This window comes from Epinephelus fuscoguttatus, linkage group LG17 (genome assembly GCF_011397635.1).
Source record: "Epinephelus fuscoguttatus linkage group LG17, E.fuscoguttatus.final_Chr_v1".
Classification (NCBI taxonomy): Eukaryota; Metazoa; Chordata; class Actinopteri; order Perciformes; family Serranidae; genus Epinephelus; species Epinephelus fuscoguttatus.
The window spans coordinates 29,206,341-29,226,498 of record NC_064768.1 but is presented as its reverse complement, the minus strand read 5'-3'; the positions used below and the strand labels follow the sequence as shown (position 1 = coordinate 29,226,498).

Sequence of the window (20,158 nt, the reverse complement as noted above, 5' to 3'; positions counted from 1 at the left end):
TGGAGCAAGATTTAAGAAGTCAGTGCATTCCAACGGGACCACAGTTTATCTCAGTGATGCTTTTGGCTCCGCTCGAGGTTCACACACTTATCGTAAAGTTAAGTGATGAAGTAAATCTGTTTTATAGCACGACTCAAACCCCCTCTCATGCAATGATAAACAATATCACATACACTCACATGCATGCACATGTACAGACACGCAGCTGTGACTTCTAATGAAGATATACAATTCCTCTGACAACATCACGCTGCTCAATACCTCATTATGGTGCTTGCCATGTGTGAGTGTGCGTGCGTGCGTGCGTGCGTGGGTGTGTGGGGGTGTGTGTGTGTGTGTGTGTGATAACTAGGGCCCACAGCAGCAGAAGCCACTGGGAGCTCTTGCTGACTAAGAAACCACGTCACAATTTATCACCGTGACAACAGACAGGAGTGGGCCATGGCACCCAAGAGAGCCCCAGATCTGCACCGCACTGTGCGTGTGTGTGTGTGCGTGTGTGTGTGTGTGTGTGTGTGTGTGTGTGTGTGTGTGCGTGTGTGTGTCTGTTAAATGCTGAATCATGTGACCTCCTGTCATGCTGTTCTGTCAGAATACAGTAACACTAGACTATGTGTGTGCAAGTGTGTTTTTCTATGCGTGTGTGTGTATGTGTGTGTGTGTGTGTGTGTGTGCCCACGTGTGCATAGATTGCACTAATTGACACCTCAGGTCACCCTAATGATCTTCATGTGCCATCACAGGTGAGAACAGGATACAGAATCAATGACAGTCTCTTATCAGACGAACAGCTTTACAGCATCCTTGTCAGGGTAGGCGGTGCACACCTTGCAGTTTACATAACCAAAGGGCATGTTGGGGAGGAAATGCATCGTTTTCAGTGGTTTACATAACAGGAAAGATCCATGTCACTTATCAAAATACTGTCCTCAGCATTTCTCTCCAAGAACCCATTTAGTAAAGCTTTTTGTCAGTGGATGTGGTTTATTGTAGGACTGAATGCGGGGAGCATCGTTGGATTGCCTGCTGGCTGTGCCCTGCTGGACCCCTTTTAACCCTCTGTTAACCTCCTGTTCTTCTGTGCAGTGTGTGCTGTATCACTGTGCTAGAACATTACATGACTCCCAGATTTTCTGTCCTGCTGATTAAGCACAATTCAATTTGCTTAAATGCATTAAGTAAGCACAGCATCGCCTGAAATAATGTTCTAAACTCTAGATTTAGTTACAGTTAATCACATTACCACAAACCAGTTGCCATATTGTGAACATGAGGCTTTCAGGGGCCTCTGGAGCCTCACTCGCTCAGGTGTCAATTAGTGCAAATGCTGAGGCATTTACTTGAGTACTTTCATTTTGCAGCATTTAAAAGCATACTAATAATATAACAACACATTTTTTTATATAGCACTTTTCAAAACAGATGCTACAAGTTGCTTCACATAACAGTGAAAACAAGTAAATGAAGCAAGAGTATAAACAATGAGGTATCTGTAAATAATAAAGTGGTAAAACAGAGTGATAAAAACAAATAAATATACATAAATGTGTATAAATATGTACATGCAGCCACACAGATAGACAGGTACATTAAAGGAAGCATCTGACATGCAAATTAAACAGGTCAAAAAATGTATTATTATATATTTTTTTAAACTCACTCAACAGCACATCTTTAAATGTGGCTACATGTTTATAAGTCAATAATTTAACCATTACAGGTCTTACTAACACATGAGGAGTTATACAGAGCCTATTTTCTGTTGCTATTAAGGGATGGTTTACTTTAATTTTCAAACACAACAGTAAAAAAATGTAATTAATTATTAAATGCATTCGTTTTGATAATTAAGTCAAAGTCTTTTTGTTTACATGTGTAAATATTACTGTTATTTAAATAACTGATGCTGTACCTGCACTGTATTTATATTATTATTTGGTTGCAATTCCTCCTCCTGGCCAGCAGGTGGCAATATAAACAAATATTTGACAGCCTTCCTCAAAACGGAAGTCGCTTGTCTTTCATCTTCCGGTCTTCCCAAACAGCATGGCGAACTTGAAGCGTGCAGAAGACGAACCAAAACATGTGAGAATGTCAGGTGAAGTATCCGCCACCGGCGCTGAAGTCACGCCAACAGAGGAGTCCTCTTTACCGGGCGGAGGTGCGGGCGCGCTCCCGTGCTCCGTCCCGTCGTTCGCGACCGCCTCAGAGCTGCTGTCAGCGCCGTACTCGTGTCTGGTGATGAACACGCACCGGAGACACGTCGCCCTTCCGCCCGTGTACCTGAACAAGAAGAGGACAGGTATTCAGGAGGAGCTGGAGGCCGAGCTGCTCAAGTTCTCTCAGAGGTAACGACACCGGGCACCGGACGCTGCCTCGGCTCTGTCGACATGGCAGCCATTTCGTTAGCCGTTAGCTAGTAGCGTTAGCATTTAGCATTTGGTTTGTAGTTACTGTAAGTTTTCACCTCCCTGTCAGTGCTGATGAGCTGAAGACAAGGCTTGGCTCTGGCAGTGGTGCAGAAAGTAACGTCATCCTAAAAGTATCAAAAGTCAGTGTCAGTGTTACACTAAACGTACATTATTATGTCATTATTAGTGTTGCATTGGTGTGTTTACAACATTTGAGACTGCAGCCAGTAAGTAAAGCTGATTTTACTACGTTGTACTATATTTTATTTAACCCATGTATAACCAGGTGAGTCCCATTGAGATCAATAATCTCTTTTACAAGGGAGACCTGGCCAAACAGCTGCACAGAAAAAGTTACAGCCAAGTAACCACACAATAAAAGACATAAAATATACTCAGTATCAAGTAGAAGTGTCCTTATGAGAGCTTTAAAATCAGGAGGAGAGACCAGTTTATGTAGTTTCAAAAGCTTCAAATCTTTTTGAGGGTTATTCTAAGTGAGAGGAGCAGAGCACATAAACAATGTGTTAAATTTTAGTCTGTGCATCACATTTTGTGTGTAAACTTCTCACTAACTAGTTACTAATGCTGTCCAAGAAATGTCATGGGATAGAAAGTTTAAGTCTCAATATATCATGTGGATCTGTGTCGAACTGATTCAGCTTTACCTGTTTGACCCGTGCAGTCTAAAGGGAGTACCCCTGGCTTACGACAACATCAGGATAGTGGGCCAGCACGGAGCCATCTACGACGACAGCGGCTACATCCACATGGACATAGAGGCCAACTTTATCGTCTTTCAGCCCCAGAAAGGACAGACACTGATAGTAAGTTTTGGTATTGGCGGGTAAACTCTTAAACTCTCTGTGTGAACAATAATGATGTGCAGTCCATTCTCTTTGTGTGATTAGATATTCATAAGGCAAAAAACAAACAAACAAGAAAACATTAATATAATCTTAACACCTGGCCCACTTTTATTCATGTAAATGTGTTTCTACTTTGTCTCTCTTCCCAGGGTAACGTGAATAAACTAGGAGCAAGCCACGTGGGCTGCCTGGTGCACGGCTGCTTCAACGCCAGCATCCCTAAACCCAACCTGGTGTCTCTGGAAACCTGGCGGGACGCAGGGCCCAGAATCGGAGCAGAGCTGGAGTTTGAGGTGACTACACTCGACGCTGACACTGCAGGGGTGCTGCTGATCAGAGGACGGCTGAACAGGACCAGGCAAGTGTGCTGTGGCGGTTGCTGGATGAGGATTAAAGTAACCTGCGTTCTCTTTGTAGGGATAGGAGTCAAGAACCAGTTTCATTGAGTAATTGTCCAAATCGTCTAAGCTTATGGAGTCCTTTTATCGATGCCGGCATGTATTTCTGACAGTTGACAATGATGTTAAACTGCTGGAAACTAGTTGCAACAAGAAGTCATAACAGAGAGGAAGAAACAGTCCAAAGCGTGGCTACATTTGACAAAGAAAGATGAACACAGTGCTGCATCAAGTCCATGCTTCACCTCGGCAAATCACACCTGCACTTGATGTAGGATTGTGTTTGATTGTCTGTGGTGAAAGCAGTTTTCAGTCGCTGTTACTTGTAATGTCGGCATTCAACTGAGCTGCAGAGCGGGATTTTAACTTTGTGACAGCAGCGAACAATTAGAAGTTATGTAGGTGAGGAAAAAAAGCATCATTTTTGATAGGATGATTCTCTCTCAAGGCAGTACAGCTGTTCAGATTTGTGTCAAAACACCTGCGCTTGTTGTTCTCTATGTTAAGTCCTGCGCACAGGCAGCATCTGGGTGCATGTTGATTCTTCAGAAAAGCAGCGGTTTGATTATATCTACTCCCCGGATCACCACATCGGCCACCATAGTGCGACTTCTACTTCTGTCAGTATTGTGACTCCAATGTGTTTTGTCTGCCATCCTCAAGTGGAGAAGAGAAGAGGAGAGAAGTAGAAGAAACCTGCAATCTTTATACAGCTTTCTTTTCTTGATTGTTTTTCTGTTTTAGTCTAAAAATATGTCAAACAGTGGTGAAAAACTCTCAATAATTTCCCAGCGCCCAAGGTGATGTCTTCAGGTTCCTAAAGATATTTAAATTGATTGGATGCTGTCACCTTCTTTGCCCAATTTAGTGTGCAGCTGCACCTACTTGAAAGTTGCCGTTAAGCCCTTGATTGATTACTCTGTTTTGTGTGTGTGTGTGTTTCAGGGTGCAAGAGCTGCTGGCCTTGTGTGAGAGCTCAGAGTCAGGCGCCCCCGCAGACCAGCCAGAGCCACCAGAGACAGAGCCGAACCCAGAACCCACAGAGGAGTCTCCTGAAGACACCCCCAAGAAGAAGAAGAAAAAGAAGAAGGACAAAGTCAAAGAGGAGGAGAGAGAAGGGGAGGTGACAGGTACACCCTCCTGCCAGGTGGATGGCAACACAACATTAGAGCTGAACGGAACAGTGAATGAGGTAGACGGTGAGAAAAAGAAGAAGAAGAAAAAGAAAAAGGAGAAACATGTAAAAGAAGAGGAGGTTGAGGTTGAGCTCTCTGCAATGGAGGTCCACGGCAGTGACTCGAGCGGCTATGTTAGTGACAAGCCGAGCAAAAAGAGGAGACGTGAAACTGGGACAGATGTTACATCTGGCTTTAGTGAAGGTCCTGAAACACCAAAATCCAAGAAGAAGAGGAAAAGTGACATTGAGCAGTTTGCTTGAAAAACGGATCATATATTGAGTTTAACAATCGAGGTGATACAACATTAATTCTGGATAAGTATAGAGACGTGCCTTAACGATTAAACAAAAGTTTAGCAGGCAAGATTTCTGGTGGCTTATTGTTAGTGCGTCTAAAATCATTCAAGCACAGGAGTTTTTCTACAGTCACATGTTGGAGAGCAGATTTGACAGATTTGTCCTCATTGGGTTGCAACGCCCTCACACAGCCTGATGGGGGAGCAAAACTGCCTCATCCATCCACACTGGGACCCAAAAACACAGGAACAAAACCTTGTCAGCTTCATCCGTTAAACACGGTGCTGAGATGAACAAGGCAGGTCTTTGCATTGAATTTACAGAGCCAGTGGGGAATACATGAGTTGATATTAATGTTCTGTACTTTGGTATATATTCAGCTGCTTGGATACTGGAGAAGAACGGCTGTGAGCCTGAATTCAGTTTAAGAAACTTCTGTTTTTTATTGCCTCATGTGCCTGTTTGAAAAGGTTGTCTAGTAACAGCTGCAAGGACAAGCGTGTTTTTACACCCAAATATCCAGTCAGCGTCCTAGACATGTGTCATGCTCAGTGACAGGCAGTGCAGTCAGGAATTATTTGTGCTGTTTCACTTTCTTCCTTCACTGCTGCATTGACTTTTCACATGCAAAAAGTGGACATTTAATATTCACCTCTCATCCCAATTAAAGAGCTCTATATTTTGACATGTTTACCCTGCTTATATTCTTTTCAAGACAAAAGGGGTCTGCAAAAATCCCCACTTTAGAAATCTACATTGCTTTGATTCTGAGAAAAATACACCCCTTAAATGATTATAAATGCAAAGATTTCTTGTTTTTCATGGCAAGTTTCCTCCCACAACACTCTTTTTTTTGCTGGCCAGTGGGTGTCGAGTGATAAAGTGCTGAGAGACAGCCTAAAGATCTTTGTATTTTCTTTACCCCCACCTCCCCTCACCCACCACACACACACACACAGAGTCCTGCTGCCTTTCAGTGGGGAGTCTCATTAGCTGTGAGGTGCCAAAGGTTTGAGAGCTTATCAGGATCTGCCTAAAGAGGAGAGATAAGGAGCTGCAATTAACTTGGCTCATCTGCATCTGTCACACCTGATCACGTACATCTGTGCTTTATAATTAAAAGCCATTTATAATAACTGCAGATCTGAAGGCTTATTAGAGAGTGAGACACAGAGGTATTTATGAGATAATTCATTATTAGAAACACCTATATTCCCTTTGTTGCAGAGCGTTAGATGAAACACTGATAACACTCGCATGCCTGTACGGTAAATAGGAAGCAGCAGCCAGTTAGCTTATCTTAGCATAAGGGCTGGAAGCTTGCCTGGCTTATTTTAGAGATGAAAGAAAATGCGACAGATCACGTCTAAGTGTTAGGACAACCATTAATATTTTACGGGGGGTGTCTCTGCTGATTGCCTAGCAACTGATCATGGCCAGAGAAAGCAGGCCGACCCGGAAATTGGTGTTGTGTTGGTTCCCTCGTTAAAGAGCCTGTGGGACTTTTTCGGATCACGACAATAAATAATTTCTGTGGCAAACAAATGTTTGATACCTTCATGTTTTGCTCAACAAGATCAAATTCACAAATGAACACTTTTAATAATTGAAGCCTAAATGCAATCGCCAGAAGTTAAAAGCTAATGATAGGCTATAAAATTAGCAACCGCCTTTTATAAAGACACATAAAATCTTCAAAATTCATGTGAGGTGATTAAGTATTTTCTGTTGCAGAGGAAAATGTGAAAGTAAAATTTTATTAAAATTTTTTTTTAAATTTAGTGCTAAAATGCTAACTCATGTTCATGTTTTAGGAATCATTCCTGCAGCATGTTATTGCTATTGTAACCCAAAAGTTGGTGTTAATAATCACTTTTAACTCATCTTTAAAGTATTAGTGAACTAGTCCATATCCATTGAGTACAGCATACCATACCATGATTTAGTCATACCAAAAATTAGGAAAAAAAACAACAACATTGGTCCACAGGGGGAGCCACAGCGATCAGTCACCTTTTAGCCATTTTTAAGCATTTTTCTGTTGTTATAGCGCCACCCAGTTGCCAATTAGAGTTAAATTTCTCCAGTCACCTTGAGGCGTCCTGTTCTATATATCTACCAAGTTTAGTAAAATATAGCAATAGTCTGCGATAGTCTGGCGGCCTGTCCAGGGTGTACCCTGCCTCTCGCCCGATGTCAGCTGGGATAAGCTCCAGCCCCCCTGCGACCCTCAAGAGGATGAAGCGGTTAGAAGATGAATGAATGAATGAAGGATACGGCGGTTAGGCCTAGATAAGAAATTAGCTCTCTAGCGCCCCCATTTTGTTTGATGGGGTCAATAATGGAGGGGTCCCCTCAGACTATGTGTGGTCATATGCCTACAAAGTTGCGTGGTGATGGGTGAAACCCTTGAGATGTTATACACCTTTATGTGATGAGCCACGCCCTCCGCAATATTCATTGCCTTATAGAAGCTCAGTTTTAGTAAATTTTCCAACTTTTGCCAAGAGGGAACTTTAGATATTGGTCCCTAGATTATGTTCATTGAGTTTCATGCAGATCGGTCAAACTTCCTAGGAAGAGATCCATTTGAAGTGTTTTTCAAAAAATTCAAAATGGTGGACAATCTATATAACCAGACGTTATGGGTTCTTGAGGCAAATTTGTTCCTCATGAGGAGAGGCATCTCTGTGCAAAGTTTCATGTCTCTACGACATACGGGGCATGAGATATGCCCATTCAAAGTTTGCAATTTCAATCGGTTTCTATAGCGCGGAACAGACACACACACAGACAGAGTTTTTGTCATTATATAGTAAGATTATGTATTAACAGCATATAAAGACGTGGTTACAAATTATAAATCCTTTATAAAGTGTGCGATGTAAAAGTAGTACTATGGGATAGCTAACTGCCATTAAGGTTCAGTCTTTACTGCAGCGGCCCACCTGCCTTTTACTCAGTCACTCTTTATCTCTCATATGCTCCCTATCAAAATAAAGAAGCAATGTCAAAAATAAACAGAAAACAAAGTATTAAAGTAAGATTTTAGCTCCTAGTGAACTAACTCATTGGCTTGTGCTAACCCTGCTTCCAACCGAACTCACACACACGCACAAAATAAACAGATCAACGCTCATGTTACCCAGATTTTAGCCTTCAGCAGAACAACATTAACTCCATTTAAAACTTCAAATCACACAGTCATTACAAATCGCTCCCAGGACGCTCTGAATGACCTCAAATTGTGCAGCCTCCACTGTTTCAACTGTACAAATACACAAAACACTTAGAGCTTGTAATTTTAAGCTGAAGCACTTTAAAAACAGTGATCTCAAAGTTTCAAGTGGACTTTAAATGGTTCACTGTCAGTTGTCCTCCCGTGACCCCCCTCCGCCTTTATCACTGTTACGCCTGAATAAAACCTCAGTCTGTGCGCACCTCTCCTGCACCTGTACCCCCTCCCTCCATCAACACTCATTTATCTTGTCATTCCTCCTATCACTCCCTCACCCAGACTCCCCCTCTTCCCCTATTCTGCTTTCTCTCTTCCTCCTACTTGTCTCCCTGATTTATAGGAGGCGGTGTGCAGTTCACACACATTCCACTTCTGATACACACACCCCCTCCTGCCACTGGACTCTCATATCTAGGCACGGTCGTTTGTCTTCATGATCCTCCGATGGAGGGAAGAAGACGAGGGAGGGCGAGAGAGATGAGACAATAGGAGGGGTGTTTTTGTTGCGCGGGTCAGACTATCTTTTCATACACCTCCGTCTGCCTCTCGCTGCCTCTCAAGGAGTGGTCTCTGATGTGTGTGTTAATGTGTGTGTAGATTGGCTGTGTGTCTCTATCTCCTGTGTCAAAGTTTCCAGGCCTGGCGGCTCCTACATGAAAGAGCCCCTGAAGTCTTTATAGAGAACAAACGGCTCCCTGACGCAATGCTCCAGGTTCAGGAAGGACACACATGCACACATGCACACGACGACCCATGCCACACACTCACTGGCTCACTCACTCACTCATTCACTCATGCAGACACACCACATCCACAACCCACAATCCACAAATCCCCATCCTTGCACACCCCCGCTGGCCAGGCCTAATTAGTTATGTGGTCGGCACTCTGCTCTATCCCAGAGCCCCAAATGGCAGCAGGTCATAAAACCTTAAGTGTTCCACCAGTCAGAGCCGTGCAACTGTGGCCATATATCCTCCAACGCCGCCCAGCCAGGGCTGACTCGTATCAAGGCCCATCTCTCACAGGCCTACTGACATCCATGAAATCCCTTTATGGCATTTTCAAAGGCATTTCTAAGAGATTTCTGGCACTTGTGCTTTGCATCTCTGTTTTTTATGCTCCCTCAGGTAGGAAAATAGCCTGAGCTCACACAGCGTCAGACGGGCTCAAGCATTAAACTCTTTCCCAAGGGATCAGTGTCCACACAAGTGTACAAGAGCACATGCACACACACTATTAACCCCAAAAGTAAACGTTACTTTCAGCTGGTGAGTTGGATTCCCATAGTTTGTTTCCCTGGCACCCGACACCCGTCCTGCCCTCGGTAACCCTGGCGACGACAGACGGGTGTTTCTTGTGACATTATTTTGCTCAAGGGAATTGTGTTTAGATCTATGTGTGTGTGTGTGTGTGTGTGTGTGTTTGTCCAATTTCAAACACCTATTATCTTTTAGATACCGCAGGAACTCACTGAAGAGATGGTCATCTGACCTCTTCTTCTCTGTGTGCGTCACACTCTGCAGGTGGAAGGAGGAAGTAAAGAAATACATGTTTTAAAGGTACGTTTCATCTACTGGCCTTAGGTTGATTTTGTGAGACTGCATCATGTTTTGTATTAAAGCAATAGTTCATTTTTAAGGTCCAATTCATGCTAGAAGAAATGGAGTTTCTTGTCCCACCATGTCAGAAATAAAAAAAATGTGTATAGCTGTTCTGAACCGCCACACTGGGAGGTGGAGTTAAGAGCCAGTGATAGTAGAGAGTGGGGAGTCATAATATTTTCAGACAGTCTCTGTTGAAAGGCATTTTAAGTGTTGCACTCAGTTGTTCACATGAAAAGTGAAAGAACCACTTGTATAAAGGATGAAAAAGATGCAAACCCTGCTGACTTTCTCACCTCCAAACAGCTGACTAATCACTGCATGAATCTGGTGTGAAAGTCAGATTGATGGTTTTGGAGAGTGCAATAAATTGTTGTACACAGCCCGCAATCAAATTCTGATGGAAGAAAGGTGTTTTGGGAGGGGGTTACCAAAGCTTTTCTGATGAAACATACCGGTGCCTTAAATATGAAGCCACAGCCAGCAGGTGATTAGCCTAATTTAGCATTTTAGCATTTAGAACTCACTATATTCAAACAAGATTGATATTGACAGATAATCCTCGTAAAGAAAATCACATTTCTGTATTGCGACTGTTTCCGAGATGGGTGCCCAGGTTACAAACTTTCTCATTTTACAGCTAAACAGTACACTAAAATATGTTTCTGAAAACATTTGAGGTCAGAAATAGACAATGCAGTTACAGAATCTTGGTTTATATTTGATCAGCGCTGCCTAATTTGACAGTTTGACCACAGTTCAGGGGCAGTGATTGACATGATTGACAGCTGCGTTAGATACTCCTCAGCTCTGATTGACACGCTAGAGCCGATTCTAACAAACGCCATTAGAAGCAATAGGAAGAAAAGGGTCATGATTTTTTTCACAGATTATATGTCCCATGTACTTCTTTCAGGATGCACACAATATGACAGAGTTATTTTCATAAAAGTTACAGAGTGTAGTTTTAAAAGACCAGTGTGAGGGATTTAGTGCCATCTAGTGGTGAGGTTGCAGAATGCAGCGGACTCTGTGGAAGAGCACCCACGCCTGATGTATACATGAAGGGCTCATTTTAAACTAATAAAACAACGATTCTTATTTTCAGGTGATTATAAACTAATAAAAACATTACATTTCTGCCAGGAGATCCCCCTAAACTAGTGGTTCCCAACTGGTGGATCACAGTCCAAAATTGGGTTGCGGGTCCATTCTGAATGGACTGCAAGTGACTTGTAAATGTGTGACGTTTGTAAAAAACACACTTTATTTTTAAGTAAGTGAATTTTCAGCACAGAGCTTTTATTTTGAGGTGCTGTTTCCTGTTGTAGACTGAGTGACTAACAGACAGCTCCTGGACAGAGACAGTACACTAGCTTGATGACATGGCCAAACGCAAGGATGATGCTGAATGTATTAAACTGTATAGACCTTGAACTAATGAATAAGGTAAGAAGAGTTTAGCGAAACAAGTATGGATGGGTGTTGTCACGTTGTGTACTTAACGTTAAGTTATGCACTTAACGGAAAGTTATAGCCTGGTTCCAGACCATAGACCCCGCCCACTCAACTGAGTAGGCTTGCATCTCTGGTCTGGCATACTGCAATGAATTGGCGATTTATCTCGTCCAAACGATGAATGAACCAATGAACGCCGGGGATGGGGGCGGGTCTAGCGATTAGCCAATCAGCGCCACGCTGATGTCAAGCTGTATACCGGTGGGTAACTGGTGAGGATAGCAACAATGGCGACCGCTACAGATCCTACAGACCACATTAATGATGCTATCGAGGTATTTCGCCACTACTCGCATTAATGGAGGACCAAATTAAGGAAGCTGCTAAACTGGATTTAACGGCGATGCAGCTGGGCGTGCACGACGATGGAGACATTTTAAACGGGCAATGCTCGCTTGTTTTCGGCACCCCCGAGACATGAATACTAATGACATCGGATTCTGGGTGAGTCGCTGATCTCTACTGATTGGTTAGGGAAAATTGAAATTCCCTCCCCCTTGTAAATCGCCAATGGAGGCAATGTCAGACTGAAGGTTCTGGGAGCTTCAGTCTGACACTCAGGCTAGGAAAGTTACGTACCTATTGTAAAGTTAAGTAGGTTAGGTTTAGGAAAAGAAACATGGTGACAACATATTTTATAGTAACTCCAAGTTTACCTGGTTTCATACTGACATGATCACCCGTCTCCTGGGGAAAGTCCTGTGTTTGTTTGACCCATCCACCAACCCAGCCCAACCTATTTATACTGCTTCCTTTTTTTTTACTTCCATCAGCACATTTGGCACATGAGCACAGCCTTCTCGATTACATGGATTAACGAATTATGAATTATGAATTACATATGAACAGTGCATGACAACAGCCTGTTGCCCACATATCTTTATAGTTTATTTGAGTTTTCATCTTATTTTCTGTCTGCCTACTTGTATTTTCGTGTGTGTGTGTGTGTGTGTGTGTGTGTGAATGCTCTGCCCTGCCCTGGCCAGCCAGCCCAGTGAGATTAATAGGGCTCAGTGTAATCAGGAGGTAATGGGAGGCTCATAGGCGTCTAGACAGTGTTCAGACCAAACTGCAACTCCTACACCCAAAACACTGGGGGAATATGACAGGAAGAGGACAAAAGGTAAAAAAAAAAAAAAAAAAAAAAAAAAAGTTTTAATCTTAACTGTTTTCAGCTATTATGATAGTAACATCATCCACAGAGACACAGCTTATATTGAAAGAATGAGGCCAAAGCATCTGAGCGTACACACAAATGTGAGAGTGAACTCAGTGATTTACTGTGGAACAACAGGCTAATGTAAAAAAAATGTATTTTTATCACTCCCTATACCTTTTGCATATAAATCGAGAGGAGAGCAGAAATGTTGAGAGGAGTAATGAGGGGAGGGGTAAGAAGAGGAACACACACAGCATATCTTCAGACTTTAAGCCACAACCTCCCAAAACCACAGAAAAATAAATAAGCCAGAAGGGGGAGAAAAAAATGTATGCGTCTGGAAAAAATGACCTCATGTTTAGTCATGTAGCTTTACAGGACAATACCCAGGACACGATTAAATATTTTATTAATATATTTTTATGACAACCTTGTCAAACCGCAGAGCAGAGCTGAAGGTACCATATCGGAAAGAGGGTGAGAGAGAAGAAAGAAAAGGAGAGATGAAGAGCTTGGGTGGCCGATGTGTTGCTGATGATGTGTACGTTAGAGCTGATTGCTGGAAAAGCACTTATAAAGTCATTGATATGAAGATGAAAGAAACGCCCCTGACCACTGAACCGTCTGCTGACTTTGGCAAGCAGGGTGATTTTAATTACCAAAGACTACATGTGACAAATATGTTTAACGTAAGAAGTCACAAGATCTTCCAGTTTTCCTCAGTGAGGTTAGAGATCCATGTTAAAGACGGCAGCTCCCACTGAGCGCTCGTGAAGTTCTCCATGCTGAATTTGAGTTACAGAGAGACAACACTAGTGCAGAAGCAACTTTGTCATAGTGGTAAAATAAGAGTCAAGGCATTAACTTTGAAATGATAGCCTTTGGGTTTAAAGGGAGCGTTGAAAATAAGGCAGCAATTCTTCATATCTGAGAAGCTGGATCCATTAAACGTTTTTGTTTGAAAATAACTTCAGCAATTATCAAAATAGTGCCAACTAATTACATCATCTGCACTTGTATGTTTTCATATGGTTTGTGAACAAAGATTAAAATTTGTAAAGTAACTAGTAACTAAAGTTATCAAATAATTGATCCTTCGCTAAGTCCCACCCCTAGACGCAGACTGGCCAATCAGACCAGGGTCCGACAACACCTCAGCTGTGCGCCATTGACTCAGATTCCTTCATTTTCAGGCTGGTTTTGTGGATTTGGAGCTAAATGTTGTGCCTGGGGCACGTCGTGTATTAATGATACTCGTTACCTGGAGAGGTTGGAAAAAGATATATGTTTCTTCCCTGTTCCAAAACCAAAATCAAACCCTGAAAAGTGTAGGGTTAGCTAGCTAGCTACTGGAGATACAGCCTACTGAATGTATACACGATGCTTTTGCTTTGTAATGATTATAACAGTGAAACAAAGGCCGACCCTGCTGTACAGGAACCAGTGAAGGGAAGCAGGGAGACTTTGCTGATATTCAACCAGCTCTGTGTCATCACAGTGCGTGCAGATGAACGTTGTTTGACTGACCCTTCCAGCTACAGAGGTCTGGGTGCTGGCAGCGGCATGTGGGCGAAGCCAAACACTGTTCATCTGCACACACTGTGATGCCACACAGCTGGTTCAATACCAGCAAAGTTTCCCTTTATATTCATTGTCTTGTGTGGCGATCAGCAGTGATGTGGTGGGTCACTTTTACACTGTGATCTGTAGCCTATAGTTCGGCTTTAGCTTCTAACTATCTTTGTCTTTTTAACCTGTTGTTGCTGCTGAGTCAGTTTGACATCCTGGATATATCCTTCAAACACAGACTGTAGACCCCTCTGTCTGCTTCTCTCTGGAATCACTGCTTCATTTGTCCAAAACTTTGTTACATCCACCACTGATAATCTACGATAACAACAAGGAGCAGTTGTGTGAACCTGAGCTGAAACAGGATTTTACTAAGTCTTGCAATAAGTTTTCAAAACAGCCGTTGCAACTCTTTATTCACTTTCATTTTGAAGCTGTGTGAGACATGTGAGCACATTTTTTAAAAAGATGATATGCCAACAAGTGTTTCCCAAGAACTTCCCAAGAACTTCCCAAGAATTTGGGAAACTCTGGAAATCATCAAGTCGTACTCCACCTAATGTGCTCTGATCTGCCTGGAGGCTCCTGCCCTAAAATAGAGAAAAACATTTCCGTTTGCTGGATATTAATTAATCAGTTTATTTATTTGTTACATGGATTCACAGAAGGTATGATTACAGTGAAATGTAATCCCATCAGCTCCTTCAATGTGTGTATTGCAGTTTAGTCCCTTTTTGGCTCTTTTACTGCTCTTCTTACATTGTAGGGCTGCTGCTTTATAATCATCTGTGTTACTGGACTGGCTTAAGTGTGTGTGCTTGTGCCGGATGGTTCTGGTAATCCATGGTTTCTGGTCAGGCAATGATTAAACTGTAGTTTTGAGTACAGTTTGTTCACTAAATTCACTGATGCCATTGGCGATGTTGACCATGGTGTCCTGGATCATGCTCCAGATTGCGTCATGTGGTGCACACTGCAGGATGGCCTCTGATTGGCCTGACCATTTCTGACCTCTTGCATCACTGGGGTATGCATAATAGTTTGTTTGAGACATGTATAGCTGCAGACACATTCTGTTTCTAGTGTATACGACATACCCCTACAAACACTACTGCTTCTTTAACCCTGCTACACGGCAATACCATAGTGATAAATATGAGACCAAATGTAGCAGTAATCCAATTCATTATACATGAAGATGTGTTTCAGCCCTTACCATTACCCTAACCACCTCTCTTTTAACCTAATTCTTCATAACTAGCTATTAGATAATTTAACTTGTTTGTCAAAGATGGAGTTTCCGGGCCAATGGGCGATTGTATGTAGCTGATCCAGCCACAGCTATATCTACTCGGTTTGTTCACATATTTTGACCTCAGACTATATAATAAAGATGGATGACATGACAGCTCCCAAAAGTAAAGGCAAAACATCTCAAACGCCCCCTGGTGGCTGGCTGCAGTATAGGTCATCAAGGCCACCCTCTCCATGTTTGTGGATAGGACAAGAGCCATATGGAAACATCCAAGTGCACATCAAATAAACTTTTCCCAAGGATGGTTTCTGTCATTTTAGGTTGTTGTTATTACACTGATGTTTGTTCAAGTGGTTTTCTTAGTTATTTGATGCTACAAAAAGTGGGTTTGACATCATGACTGACAGCTGTGTGTGACATCGGTGTGCTTGCGGTCAGTTGTGTTGCTTGCAATTAGTCGGAGGGGTGTGGGGGCGGCAGCTCATGCAGAGATTGCTGCGCAGACCCTGGCTCCAAATGACTACACTGGCGCATTTTAGCAGATGCCGTATCGGGGATATTTTGGCTTCATTTGTGTGGGAGATGGTGGAGACGTGTTGTCCAGCTTTATATACAGTCATTGATATCCAAAAAAAAAAGTACAATCACGCATGATCCTCAAACTGAACTCATTTTGCTGAATCATTGTTTTCACTTAAAGAATCTGTAACTTTTAACAGTGGAGCTCCACTGACAACACACTATGTTGTGTTATATGTAATTGATTTAATTGATGCTGAAGCAGGGATCCATCCAGGAACTGCCTGGGATCAGTAATCCAGCTGAGAAGATAAACACTCATTCATTTAAAGGTTTTGCTTTACTGTTTGTGTGAGAATTGGTGACATTTATTCTCAGTACTGTCAACATTTCCCACCTTGTCTCTGTTCCTAAGCAGCTCTGGCACTGCGAGTAGTAGAAATATGTCTAATCTGTCTGAAACAGTCATGTGCAAACATATTTTACATATCGGATCTGAACCCTGACTTGGCAGATTATGAGTTACACCAGAACAACCCAGACAAACACAATTTTATGGCACGCTGCTCCTTTGTTCGCCATCCTAAATATCATCATCACATAGTAGCATCCGTATCCTCGGCCTCTCAGGCTTCTCAGCACACACCGGAGTTCAAAATATGACTGTTAAAACAAATGAAACATGGCACCCTTAAAATACACAGCAAGGAGCCGGTGACCTTCTTTCAGAAAATAAACATAGACATTACTCAGACTACAGAAGAGGGGGTGGGCGTGAGCCGAGGCAAGGTGCTGACATGGGTGACAGTGGGTGGGAGAGCCACGCAATGAGGTTTTCAGTGTGGCAGAGGGGTTGAGGGAGCTAAGAGGTTTGAGAGGTTGGATTAAGAGAAGGAGGGTAATTCAGAAAGGAGGAGCTGAGGGCATGCAGCGGTTTGGCAAGTGGGAGGTGTAGGTTTGGAGACAGAGAGGGAAGGAATTGGGAGGGGTGGAGTAAGGAGATATATGATGTGGTATTGGGGTTTATCCAACTTCCACACACACATGCACACACACATGAACTCTACCTTTCGTCGGCCACCCGGCCATGAAAACACCCCATGACTTGCTGTTGGCTAAAGTGCCCAACCAATCAGAGAGGGAGACGTAGGGGAAGGTGGGACAAGAGAACCAATGAGTCAGCTTCTGGGTGTGGAGAGAGAAGCAAAGAGCAGCCAAGAGAGTCCCAGTGACACAATGAAGAAGAGGCAGATAGGTCAGGAGTTAAACTCATCTCCTTTACTCCCACTGTCTCCCACTGACTCCCTCTCCTTTAAATGTTCCACTCAAAATTTGCTTTATTGGCAAGACCTTGATAAAGAACAGTGTCGCCAATGTTAGGCATGGTTTACAAGTTAAATGTAAGTATACGGCTGTATTAATCTGCCTCTGTGTAGACCTGAATCAGTTCAAAGAAGACTTTATCACACCAGTTTTCTTGCCACACTCTCATAGTTTGCAAAACAGAGAGGGAGTGAAGGTTGCACTGTATATACAGTACAGTATGTCCAATCGGTGAGTGAGAGCCGCAAACAAGAGATGAAGATGAGGGAGATGTGGACAGAAACGGCTCGGGGGAATCTGAGGAGGACACAATGTCAAGGAGAGAGAAAGAGAAAGAAAGAAACAGAACGAGAGAGAAGTGTCTAGTTTCAGATTTACAGCGGTGGTGGGAGAGATTTGGCTGCGCTCTTACAGCACACCGAGGACAGAGCCAGAGGAGGAGTAGGAAGACAGATTTACATGGTGAGAACAGCTCTGGCTGTTCTGGAGCGGCACACTGGACACATACTGTTCTCCAGTGATCTCTTTATTTCAAAAACAAAAAAACTACCAAATGACAACTGCTTGTCGGAAAACATGGTACTTACATCTTAAAAATCAACACTCTTTTGCAACAATCAATCAGCATGTAAATTTAGTGAAACACACCAAACACACAAGACTGTGAGTCCGTTCTTCCCAAGCCGCCTACTCAAATTTTATTGTGGTATTATGATGATTTATGGATCCAACATCCAACAGGGATTCAGTGTAAAGATAGTCTCTGCTATGTGCTGTAAGATAATGCATTTGCAGTTTATTAACTAAAGTAATAAGCTGCATTTGTATATAAAAAATGTATATAATAACCATAGCCAAAAATGCGTGGCATTTATTAGCTTCCAAAAATGACAATGTCGGTTGGTTCACCATTTTGGGCCAAATTTGATCATCAGAAATGATTGGATAGCTTGCCATGAACTTTAGTAAACAAGTCGCATAGTGTTTTCCATCATGATACGTCTTGATTAGTATTAACATTTGCAGCTTGAATAACCCTCACGTTGGTTGGCTGAGAAGCAGTTATCCCATCTTGGTGGAACAAACTCGCCCTGCTCTACATTGAGGAGCAGGACAGCCACATAGGTTGTTTATTAACACATAAATTAACGCCTCTACCACTAGCGTAAGAGCTACACAAAAACTCAACCCTGACCTCAAAATCCAATATGGCTGCCCCACTATCAACAGCCCCTTTTAAATAGGAATTATGCAAATTTGTAGGAAATTCTTTCAGCATTGGCAGTATAAAAGCAAAATCGGAGAGTGCCGCAAAATGCCGCCTGCCTACTTTTGTTCATACAGAATACGCCTTTTTCGGGGCAATGGGGGACGTGAGCAAGTAACAAAACATGTAGCTCAGCGTGTGACGTAAACAGTGACGTGGGAGGGAAGCCGCGGCTGGTCAGTCCTTCGGCGATTCTCTCATAAGTCGGCCCATCCTTCACCGTCCCCGTCATCTGACGGTTAATGGCCTCTTCGTTTGCGAGGGTAAGGAGGGCGCGCAATTCCTTGTCTCCCCAGTTGCTCATCTTTCCAGTGTCTGTCAGGTTTGCGTTTCCTTCTTGCTACTAGCTGCTCGCTAATTCCTGCTATCAGCTGTTTCCTGTTTATCCACCGCCAGTGGGTCGCACATGCGGCATCATCAACAGCTCTTCCCACAAGTCTTCAACAGTCCCTCCTGTGGCGGAAGGGTGCCTTGTTCTTTTTAAACCAAAAAAGTTCCGGCAATCAACTCTACTGTGTGTGTATTTGCAAAACGCATTATTATGTATGTCAGATTGAGACTCCTTGAGCAAGACTTGCTCACAATAACAAGCACACCATAGAAAGGAAAGGTAGGGGAAAACTTTTTACTTCTCTGTAAGGTCTTCTCTCTAATGTTGTTAGACACTTGTGAAACAATCTGGGCTTGTCAGTGACACATAGAGGCACTCTTAATGGACATAAATTGAGGGTGCACAGTTGCCCATTGGGATTGTATTGCACCCTGTTTCGCCGCTGTGTCTTGCTCAATACTGGACCAATTTCAAAAACTGTTGTTTCCATTTGTCACTTAGGCCCCAAAACATGGGAAAACAGGGTCCACGTTGAAAAATGCCAAAGTTACTCTTTAACTGAATTGACCATCCAGACTTCTTAACAACATTTTGGTTTCACACTGAGGTGGTTTCTATCAGACCTCCACTGTTTACTTCCACAAACATTTAGTCACACCACAAACTATCATTAATTTCCCTCTGTGTAACCAATAATAACAGAGCAGGGCAGGAAATGGGCCATTATGAGTCTCTGTGTGAAGGTCTGTCCCGTGTGTTTCCACTCTGACAACACTGGGATAAACCCCTGTGTGTGTGTGTGTGTGTGTGTGTGTGTGTGTGTGTGTGTGTGTGTGTGTGTGTGTGTGTGTTTCTCTGTGTGTGTTTGTGTGCCTCTTTTGGGGTTTTACTCCTTATTTAAGACCAATATTTACCCAGCAGCCCCAGGGTGAGATTACCTCATATTCTCCCGCCCAGCTGTGCTTTCTCAGTGTTTCCACGACAACCGGCGGAATGTCCCATCATGTTTATCTGCCTGTCGGGAAAACAGAGAGCGAGAGGAAGAGGAGGCAGTGGAGGGAGATGGAGAAGGTACACTTAGGATGGAGTGTGTTTACAAGACAGACACTTGTGCGCTCACGCTCTCGTGTATATGGAACAAGCACACAGGAACGCATACTGTTGGTATGTAACTGATGTGACTGGTGTCAGAGCATGTTCACACTGTCAAAATGCTGCTGAAA

At 43.0% G+C, this 20,158-nt stretch overlaps 1 protein-coding gene across 1 annotated transcript; it reads left to right on the top strand.

The window, feature by feature from the left end:
* The first annotated feature begins 2,002 nt into the window (after positions 1–2,002).
* On the top strand, positions 2,003–5,837 carry polr1f (RNA polymerase I subunit F). The gene is made up of 4 exons (XM_049603145.1): positions 2,003–2,348; positions 3,097–3,238; positions 3,430–3,638; positions 4,624–5,837. Exons 1-4 carry the CDS (start codon positions 2,047–2,049, stop codon positions 5,114–5,116), a joined length of 1,146 nt encoding a protein of 381 aa, XP_049459102.1. The 5' UTR covers positions 2,003–2,046; the 3' UTR covers positions 5,117–5,837.
* The last annotated feature ends 14,321 nt before the right edge of the window (positions 5,838–20,158 follow it).

Bases quoted from the DNA above. Each gene is read 5' to 3' on its own strand.
- polr1f (XM_049603145.1), top strand. From the start codon at position 2,047: ATGGCGAACTTGAAGCGTGCAGAAGACGAACCAAAACATGTGAGAATG. The intron at 2,349-3,096 runs GTAACGACACCG...TGACCCGTGCAG, and splicing joins CTGCTCAAGTTCTCTCAGAG to TCTAAAGGGAGTACCCCTGG. The intron at 3,239-3,429 runs GTAAGTTTTGGT...CTCTCTTCCCAG, and splicing joins AGAAAGGACAGACACTGATA to GGTAACGTGAATAAACTAGG.